The 10,801-nt window shown below is 39.4% G+C and overlaps 1 protein-coding gene and 1 pseudogene across 2 annotated transcripts; both read right to left on the bottom strand.

Annotated features, from left to right (window-relative positions):
- Positions 1-658: 658 nt before the first annotated feature.
- LOC148912386 (tubulin alpha-1 chain-like) lies at positions 659-5,076 on the bottom strand (annotated as a pseudogene). Its single transcript, XR_016119280.1, has 4 exons — positions 4,920-5,076; positions 4,521-4,743; positions 2,198-2,346; positions 659-1,736 (listed from the first exon to the last, which is right to left on the bottom strand). The product of XR_016119280.1 is annotated as a tubulin alpha-1 chain-like (transcript).
- A 1,770-nt stretch (positions 5,077-6,846) lies between these two features.
- Positions 6,847-10,451, bottom strand: LOC116300990 (tubulin alpha-1 chain). Its single transcript, XM_089027383.1, has 4 exons — positions 10,318-10,451; positions 9,950-10,172; positions 8,303-8,451; positions 6,847-7,922 (listed from the first exon to the last, which is right to left on the bottom strand). Exons 1-4 carry the CDS (start codon positions 10,318-10,320, stop codon positions 6,936-6,938), a joined length of 1,362 nt encoding a protein of 453 aa, XP_088883509.1. The 5' UTR covers positions 10,321-10,451; the 3' UTR covers positions 6,847-6,935.
- Positions 10,452-10,801: the final 350 nt, after the last annotated feature.

Here is a 10,801-nt window from a genome sequence, read left to right as displayed (position 1 = left end):
TGGTAAGACCTCTTCCCCAAAGTCAAGCTTTATGTTCTTCAAGAACCTGTTTCTCGCATTTACAGAGATTGGTAGACTTTCATGGGTAAGACCTCTTCCCCAAAGTCAAGCTTTATGTTCTTCAAGAAACTGTTTCTCGCATTTACAGGGATTGGTAGACTTTGGTAAGACCTCTTCCCAAAAGTCAAGCTTTATGTTCTTCAAGAAACTGTTTCTCGCATTTACAGGGATTGGTAGACTTTGGTAAGACCTCTTCCCCGAAGTCAAATTTTATACGTTCTTCAAGAACCTGTTTCTCGCATTTACAGGGATTGGTAGACTTTGGTAAGACCTCTTCCCCAAAGTCAAGCTTTATGTTCTTCAAGAAACTGTTTCTCGCATTTACAGGGATTGGTAGACTTTCATGGGTAAGACCTCTTCCCCAAAGTCAAGCTTTATGTTCTTCAAGAAGCTGTTTCTCGCATTTACAGGGATTGGTAGACTTTGGTAAGACCTCTTCCCAAAAGTCAAGCTTTATGTTCTTCAAGAAGCTGTTACTCGCATTTACAGGGATTGGTAGACTTTGAAGGAGTGTGAAGACCAACCTCTCAATACTCCTCAGATTGACACTATGTTACAGTGCACAAATAAAACCCTTTGAGACACAAAGACACAAACACATATGTTTCATCTTTATTGAATTTATTTTGTCATTTTTGATACATATTCTGAATGTATTTCCAATCTTAGCATTAAAGAATCTTCCCTCTTAATATTCATCGCCTTCATCTTCTTCTTCTCCTTCAGCATCTGCAGAATCGACACCAACCTCTTCGTAATCCTTCTCAAGAGCAGCCAGATCCTCACGGGCTTCAGAGAACTCTCCTTCCTCCATACCTTCTCCCACGTACCAGTGCACAAATGCACGCTTGGCATACATCAGATCAAACTTGTGATCCAGACGAGCCCACGCCTCGGCAATGGCTGTCGTGTTGCTCAACATACAGACGGCACGCTGCACCTTGGCCAAGTCACCCCCAGGAACAGCAGTGGGTGGCTGGTAGTTGATGCCAACCTTGAAGCCTGTGGGACACCAGTCAACAAACTGGATGGTTCTCTTGGTCTTGATGGTTGCAATGGCTGCGTTCACATCTTTGGGAACAACGTCACCACGGAACAATAAACAGCAGGCCATGTACTTGCCATGACGTGGGTCACACTTCACCATCTGATTGGCTGGCTCAAAGCAGGCGTTTGTGATCTCAGCAACACTCAGTTGTTCATGGTATGCCTTCTCTGCAGAGATCACTGGTGCATAGGTGGCCAATGGGAAGTGGATACGTGGGTAGGGCACCAAGTTGGTCTGGAACTCAGTCAAGTCCACATTCAGAGCACCATCGAACCTCAGAGATGCTGTAATGGAGGACACAATCTGTCCAATCAGACGGTTCAAGTTGGTGTAGGTAGGTCTTTCAATGTCCAGGTTACGACGGCAGATGTCAAAGATGGCCTCATTGTCAACCATAAAAGCACAGTCCGAATGCTCTAGGGTCGTGTGGGTGGTCAGAATAGAGTTGTATGGCTCTACCACAGCGGTAGAGATCTGAGGAGCAGGGTAGATAGCGAACTCTAGCTTGGACTTCTTGCCATAGTCAACGGAAAGACGTTCCATAAGAAGTGAGGAGAATCCAGAACCAGTACCATCCACCAAAAGAATGGAATATGAGAAATCCTTGGAGACCTGTACATTGGTCGGCCTGGGAAGAAATATAATTTGAGAACAAATCAATCGTAAATAAATAATGCCTATAACATTGACTGACACGTAGAAATAAGAAAAAAGGGAAAGCAGGCTCATTTTTCAATCTATTTGTCATTTAGGCAACTAAACAATGGTATGATAGCAAAAGATTCGGCTCCGCATTTGAATGCACTGAGTCATCATGTGCGCTTGGGGATATTTCTTTTGGCCGTTTTAACTAATTAAACAGTCGCTTCATTTGTCAAAGTTAGAAGCACCATACTTGAAACAGGAGCCCATGAGGCCGGACCGTGGAACTGGGCCTTATTTTTTTGATACCCACATTCTTTAACATCCCTAATGCTACTCGACTGATGTCATCAGTCAGGCTCCCCTCTGATTGCCGGGCTTCGCCTACGTCATGGGCTCCTGCTTTAAACTATCTTTAAGACACATCATGCAATAAAAGATTCTTACCAGTTTTCTAATTCGATCCAAAACGTTATCAATCATTTCTTTTCCTACAGTGTAGTGACCACGTGCATAGTTGTTAGCAGCGTCTTCCTTGCCTGTCAACATTTGATCAGGGTGGAAGAGATTTCTGTATGTACCGTTACGTACCTCATCTAAACAACGAAACAAAAACAGTGGCTATTATATTCAAGTTCATCACGGCATGCAGATTATAACTCAAATTTAGGGCAAGGTTACGTTAAAGGTGCTCGTGGAACCCCTTTTTAGTAGGGATTTTGTTGGTTAGTATAGTGCATACCATATATCCGTGAAAACGTTAACTATCAAATCGTACAAATTATAGTGCAAATAAAGATTTTGTAGGTCTACGGTCTATTGCAGTCTGCTGAACTTACTAATTTGTGCAAGTTCTTACAAAGTTTTTCACACATATATGGTGTGCAATCGATAATCATTAAATATAGGTTAATTGCCAAAAAGGCGTGGATCTTCATGACTTTGTGACCCCCCTTACTCAAAATCCTAAATCCGCCCATGTTACAATTTGCAGGTCAGTGATATATATTTGTAAATGTAATTTACTAAATCTAAAAAACTTAAACTTGAACTTGAACTTGAACTTGACTGACTTGAACTTCAACTTGAACTTGAACATAAACTTAAACTCAATAAACTAGTATATTGTACACAACATTAAAGCGTTGCTTGCCAAATTCGAATCGGATTCTTTCCTTCTCATTATCCGTGTCAATTGGTATTCAATGTACACTTTTTAAGGGGCAATCGTTCGATACGACTTTTTAAGAAAACCGTAAAATACCCCATAGTGTCCTGTGACACACAGTACTGACTTATTTCCTTTGGCTGCTTCATCGGTAGCACCGCATGCGAGGAGCGATTGTTGGATGTCTATCTTGATTTTGGAGACCTTTCCGGTTTTCCTTGTTCGTAAAAGGCTAGCTAGGGTGTCTATTTGTAGAAGCTTTATTTCAGGATTTTCTTTCTCGATTCTTCTCTTTTTTTCAGTTGTCACTCTCTCATCTCTCTCTTAATATAATGAAAACAACGAACACATATCTAAATATTGATCTTCAAATAAAGATGACACGGACATGTTTAATCTATCTTTTATGTCGAGTAAATAAGACCAACGACTTTCCTGTTCCCTGTGAATGCGAATTTATATACCTAACGAAAGCACCTTTGGCAGGTCATAAAGCAGTCTTAATCCACACAATTCCTTCTTACCGCGTTGTTTTCTTTATTGAACTCAAGCGTTTTGGCAGCTCAAAACAAAGAACACCAGCAGAATTAATATAAGAATAATAATAGCTCTGCAAGGTGTTCAACAGCGTTGAATTCTGAGCAACATACAATAATGGGAAAGGCAGATATCATGCAAGGTTTGACTCTCGGGAACAAAATTAGACCTACTAATTTTCCACTCCGTAAATACACGCACAAAAAATTGCCATTAAGTAAGAATGGTCCTTGTTTTGTGGTTTTTCATTTCAAGCTTTTAAATTCTGCATCTAAATGAAGTTCACAGCTGTCGCTCGTGTTTTGCTAATGAGATTCATAGCCGAGGGCGACACGCGACCATTTCCCCAAACGTCGCTCTAGACGGCCCACAAAAATATCATAAATCGAACTAAGGTCCTCAGCAAATCTAACCATATAGATTTATCAGTAAATAGCTAGATTTGATTTGATATCTCTGATTGTATTAAGAGATTTTTCAGCCGGGTTCACAAACCGGCATTGGGTCAACCTGTTTAATGGACTTGTACGCGCCTACAGTGTTTTCAAACACATCAATAATTTAAGACTGACCGGTCTTTCAAAGCCATCTTCAATATTCAAATGGAATTTTATTTTAAAAGCAAAAAATAAGTTAACGCCCTGTCAATAGATCTTGGGTAATGTGATGGAAAATACCGATTCAAAATTCTCTTCAACATGAAAAGAAAGTAAATAGGGATATCATGAAGTCTTTGAGTAAATTAATGTACTGGGCTACAGGTATTTATTTGTACAAACATCTTGAAAATGATTTCATTTATACCAGATTGTTTTTGGTAAATAAACTCCATGGTAGAATTTAAGCGAAGTTTCAGCAGTCAACTGTCAAGAGGGTTTGACTTTTTTTTAATTCTTTATTTGTTTGAATAAGTCGATTTTTAACTTCTTGAACCAAACTACTGATTAGCTGTCTTTCAAACAAGCGCCCCTCCTAGCAAGACGAATATTAATGCATAGGTATTACACAATACCTATTCATTTATCGCAACTGTTTTTGGCGATAGATAGGGTTTTGTATTCTTACCTACGACAGTGGGTTCTAAATCTACGAACACAGCTCTTGGAACATGTTTCCCAGCACCGGTTTCACTGAAGAAAGTATTGAACGAATCATCACCACCGCCGATCGTCTTGTCGCTGGGCATCTGGCCATCGGGCTGGATACCGTGTTCAAGACAGTACAACTCCCAACAAGCATTACCGATCTGAACACCGGCTTGCCCCACGTGGATTGAGATACATTCACGCTGGAAGAAATTAAAAGGATTTTACTACGTTTAAAGCGAATATCCTGAAGCAAGCTGCTGTATACATTACTAATTCCGTAGTGCAATCGATACAAATATTGACTGAATTACGATTTCAAATGAAAAATGCACCACGTTTGTCTGCCAATTTGAACAGAATAAATTCCTACACTTACCATTTTGATCGAAGATTGGTTGTATATTCTTTGATTTGTACTAAGAATTCAGTTTGGGAATCAAAGCGACGTTTACTCCCGACCAAAGCCTCAATGGACTGAATTTTTCTTTCATTTGCTTCACTCTGATACCTGTAATGTTATTATCCCGGGCCAATCAGAATGCGGCGAGTTGGTGATGTCATATCATAAATCTCCGCAGCCAATCAGCATTAAAGTGATGTGAATACTCATGAGAGAAACCCGCGTCTGCATCAGTAGGAAGTGGTCTTGATTCGTAGCCATAATGTAAACAAGATTCTTGATGGTTTATATGGGAAGGCTGTCGGCTGTTATTGGCATCTGCAAAATTTGAAGAAATTTTTTGCCGTAAAAAGGAAATGAAAAACAAGTCAATTAGCTGCAACTGCAACTTAGATAAAAACTGATAATCATAATTATAAAATGGAACTCTCAAAAATATAACAATAACTAACCTACTAACTAATTTCCTACCTAAACTAGCACAATCCTTTTCAAAATACTTTTATTATTTATATTTAAATCAGATGTGTTAAAATCTTTTGAGAATAGCAAGACAATAGTAAAACAATTAGCATAACAAAACAAAAAAAAATACCGAAAGGGATTCTGGTAGTTGAATGGACCCTCCTACAAAATTTTATTGGAACCGAGGCAAACATGAATATTAAAAAGAAATCACACTTTTTCTCGGTGGAATTTGTAGTATTTCTTTTTCATTCAATGTTAGCCTCGCATTCAAGATAATTTTGATAACCAGTTGTTCTTACCAGGACAAAAAAGTCTTTACACGTTCGCCAAGCGCGTTAATATTAATGCTGTAAATCTTTCTCACCAGCTGCATTCCAAAGCCGTGCTCGAAGTTTCAGTATTTCTATGTGTGCTTTCGACATAACTGCCCCTCTTGGTAAATTTATAACTCGTTTCTCGATTCTATTCTTCGTTTGCACGTTACGTCATCGCGGCCATGTTAACAAAAGATTTCTCATTAACATCCATTGTTAACGGTAGCACAATGGCCGTCATGTTTTTTTCTTTTAACTCTCTTTGGAATGCTTGCAACCCATCAATTAAGCATTATTAGAAGAATCTAGATGATTAAATGAAAACTCTATCAAACAAATATTAGGTCGGATGACCGTGACCACGTAAAATGGCGGTGCCGTCTCACTAATAGACTTTAAACATAGATTGCCGCAAATTTATCAGTGCTAAGATGGCTACTGTCACGAGTCGCCTTCTCTAAAACAGACATTATTAACATATCTAATCGAGCTGATCTGCGCAGTATATCAAGTAACTTATGCAGCTGCTAATTATTGAGAAAGAAAAATTCTGAGTTCTAATCAATATCATTTTGAAAATGACTATTGCCATAAAGACATTCTTCGATACTACTCCAAACTTCAGCAATACAAACCAACTGGTGACCCCCTCTCAAAACTTTGTAACATACGTGGAGAGATGCTCATATGGCCGTTATTTCGCAGATCCTATTTAGCGTTCGCGTATTTAAGGATCGAAAACTGGTCCAGTGTAAAGACTATGTACTTATTGACTGAGTGGGAGGGCCGTACGGGAAAATATTTGGCTCGAGGTCATGTCGTATCGACCGAGCGCAGCGAGGTCCGTACAAATGACCGACAGCCAAATATTTTACCGTACGGCCCGACCTAACTCAGTCAATAAGCATTTTATCATATGACCCTCACGAAAATAAAAATAATTAAGAAAAAGAAAGCGCGCAGATTCGAGCAGGGCCGGACGGGTTTTTCCGGCCCGCTTACGTCAACCCGTCCGGCCCCCATCACGTGACTTTTTCCAATGGTTTTATTAGAGCGCGCGAGCAGGGCCGTACGGGTCATGTGATAAATAATAATAATCTAATGAAGTAAATACAATAAAATTGACTATCTTCATTTATTCATTTGGTCATATATATATATTCAGATTATAATGAATTCCCAATTTAATTAGTATTGAAGATCTTTCCTTTTAATATTCATCGCCTTCATCTTCTTCGTCTCCTTCAGCATCTCCAGAATCGACACCAACCTCCTCGTAATCCTTCTCAAGAGCAGCCAGATCCTCACGTGCTTCAGAGAACTCTCCTTCCTCCATACCTTCTCCCACGTACCAGTGCACAAATGCACGCTTGGCATACATCAGATCAAACTTGTGATCCAGACGAGCCCACGCCTCGGCAATAGCTGTCGTGTTGCTCAACATACAGACGGCACGCTGCACCTTGGCCAAGTCACCACCAGGAACAGCAGTGGGTGGCTGGTAGTTGATGCCAACCTTGAAGCCTGTGGGACACCAGTCAACAAACTGGATGGTTCTCTTGGTCTTGATGGTTGCAATGGCAGCATTCACATCCTTGGGAACAACGTCACCACGGAACAATAAACAGCAGGCCATGTACTTGCCATGACGTGGGTCACACTTCACCATCTGATTGGCTGGCTCAAAGCAGGCGTTTGTGATCTCAGCAACACTCAGTTGTTCATGGTATGCCTTCTCTGCAGAGATCACTGGTGCATAGGTGGCCAATGGGAAGTGGATACGTGGGTAGGGCACCAAGTTGGTCTGGAACTCAGTCAAGTCCACATTCAGAGCACCATCGAACCTCAGAGATGCTGTAATGGAGGACACAATCTGTCCAATCAGACGGTTCAAGTTGGTGTAGGTAGGTCTTTCAATGTCCAGGTTACGACGGCAGATGTCAAAGATGGCCTCATTGTCAACCATAAAAGCACATCCTGAATGCTCTAGGGTCGTGTGGGTGGTCAGAATAGAGTTGTATGGCTCTACCACAGCGGTAGAGATCTGAGGAGCAGGGTAGATAGCGAACTCTAGCTTGGACTTCTTGCCGTAGTCAACGGAGAGACGTTCCATAAGAAGTGAGGAGAATCCAGAACCAGTACCACCACCAAAAGAATGGAATATGAGAAATCCTTGGAGACCTGTACATTGATCGGCCTGGGGAGGAGAATTTACAAACGTAATTTATTATGGCCATTTACGACATTCAGGTATGTTAACTGTTGCCCAAATATTTCATGACCTGCACTTTCACTATCGAGAAACGACCATGAGAAACTGGTATTGGTATGTTATGTACGTGGAGTTTCTAGCTGGTTCTCTCCTGTGATTAATTATTTAAGCATTTTTCTACGAGGTTCTCCGATTTTCCTCCGTCGACACTCCGCAAAAAATATACTTATAAATTCCAATCCTGTGCAGTTTCATCAATGAACCACTGGGTATTAAGTGCTACACTCGTAAAACAAGGAACCCCTCTCCCTCCCCCAAACACAATTTTTCCAAACTGCCCCCTAACTTCCAGAAATTTGGCTTACCAGTTTTCTAATTCGATCCAAAACTTGATCAATGATAGTTTTCCCAACAGTGTAGTGACCACGGGCATAGTTGTTAGCAGCGTCTTCCTTGCCTGTGATTAGTTGTTCAGGGTGGTACAGTTGTCTGTAAGTACCGGTGCGAACTTCATCTAGACAACGAAAAAGAAAACACAAACCGATTATTTTCATTGACATCACTCTGTGCGATTACTTTATAAGCCAATCAGTTGATTCCATATAATTTTATCGTAATGACATTTATACGTTCATCTGAATAAAAACATTCTGCAAAACTTTATTTTGCTATCAGCGAAAGCTACCAACCCTTTTCCTAAGACAATCGGCATAACCCTGAACTTTCTGAATCAGACTCAGTGAAAGCAAAACTTTTTGTTTGAATATGTACATATATTTACTTTGTCATACAGTAATTCACGCTTGATCTGTCATTAAATTGTCGTTGAAAATGATGACAGGATGTCATCGAAACGTCCAGCAATTCTTGCGTTTATTTTCTTGATCAAATGAAAATCAAGATCCATACAATCGACATACTTAACTACAGAATACAGAAGAATTAATTCGTTTTGAACAATAGCTTTCCAACCAATGTGTGTTCTTTCCTGGTAAATGATTCTAAACATCATGCGATAAAAATAGTCCGAATTTTCTATCAGATACGAGACGAAATTAAACCCAACCGCGTTCCTACTTGCTGAATACACATAAGAAAAAAATCTTAAAGGAAAATGAAATACTGCTATTAAAAGGAAATTATTCGTGTATTGTTGGCTTATATCTTGATTTACACTCGTTCGCTTTTATTTCTGCATAAAATTATTAAAAGACAACAGCTGTCATTTTGTCTTTTTAAGATCCGTAGATCGCAACGCCAGTTCCCAAAAATGGCTTTTCAACAAAGTGGAAAATATTTTAAATTGAACCGACGTTCCTTACTGACATCGCCAGCCGATAATTCTATAAAAATACATCGGCAAACATTGAAATCTCATTTTATTTGTATTATGGGAGTTATCACCTGGGTTGACAGAGATTAAGTCTACCTGCAATAAATTATGAATTCTTTGAAAGCCCTCTTCAATATTGAAATTAAATGGAAACTTTAGTATTTTCGAAACTCGTTGACGCCCTGTATTTTGAAAATGCCACTTCATCTCGGTTGAGATGAAAATGTAAGATCTTTTGCAACAAAATCATTCTTTAAAAGGAAAAATTAATGAATATAAGATTTTAGCAGTGGAAATTTTCACAGAGTGGCTCTTCATCGACTGAATTTCCTATAGGAATTTAGAATTTGATTTATACATCACGAATACATAGAGATATGTGTAAAAATGTTATCGATACGAAAGCTATCGCTTCCCAATATTTTTTTCGGTAAAAATGGGTGGCAGAACTAAACTAATGACTTAATCAGTCAGCTGTCTATAGATTTTCGAATGACCAAGTCTTGCCTTAGTATAAATAAATTTTAAGTTGCGCGAGTCAAGCTCCCGGTTATCAGTCTTTCAAACAAGCGACCCTCCTAGCAAGACGAATATTAATGCATAGTACGTATTACACAATACTATATCGTTCAATCGTCTCAACTGTTTTTAGCGATAGATAGGGTTCTTGTATTCTTACCTACAACAGTGGGTTCTAAATCTACGAACACAGCTCTTGGAACATGTTTCCCAGCACCGGTTTCACTGAAGAAAGTATTGAACGAATCATCACCACCGCCGATCGTCTTGTCGCTGGGCATCTGGCCATCGGGCTGGATGCCGTGTTCAAGACAGTACAACTCCCAACAAGCATTACCGATCTGAACACCGGCTTGACCGACGTGTACTGAGATACATTCACGCTGGAAGAAATTAAAAGGATTTAGAGCGAATATTATTGATTAGGTTCACCGGTTCCTTGTACATTTAAAATTCCTCGTACAATTGTTACAAATATTGACTAGATTACGAAGGTAAAATGAACTAGAGAAAATAATCTGCACTTACCATTTTGATCGAAGATTAGTTTTTGTATTCCTTGAAGGGTGTTTTAACAAGAATAAGTCAATGATTTGGGAATCAAAGCGACGCGTACTCCCGACCAAAGCCTCAATGGAATGAATTTCTTTTCATATTATGTATTTCCCTCTGGAATTACAATGTTATCGGCGTGAACCAATCACAATACCGAAAGTCGATGACGTCAGAAATGTAAGCCAATCAACTTTAAGGGGAATGAATACGCATGAGGAATTGAATTAAATTCGTCTGACTCGCAAAGAAATTAGATGATTTTGCTTTGCAGAATAAATGTAAAATATGTTAGTAAGGACAGCGATGATCAATCGGAATTTATTGGAGAGTACGTAAACCTTTTGAAAACTGAAAATACTGAACTGAAATACTGAAAATACACGCATTGTGCATCTATGAACACTGATGAATCATCGTATTCAACATAACAGCGAAATATATTATCTCAGAAGAAAAT

Source organism: Actinia tenebrosa, unplaced genomic scaffold (assembly GCF_029948245.1).
Source record: "Actinia tenebrosa isolate PJP-AT-01 unplaced genomic scaffold, QUT_ActTen_1.0 PGA_scaffold11__36_contigs__length_13525064, whole genome shotgun sequence".
Lineage (NCBI taxonomy): Eukaryota > Metazoa > Cnidaria > Anthozoa > Actiniaria > Actiniidae > Actinia > Actinia tenebrosa.
The sequence above is the reverse complement of the archived record's forward strand: the minus strand, read 5'-3'. Positions and strand labels throughout refer to the sequence as shown.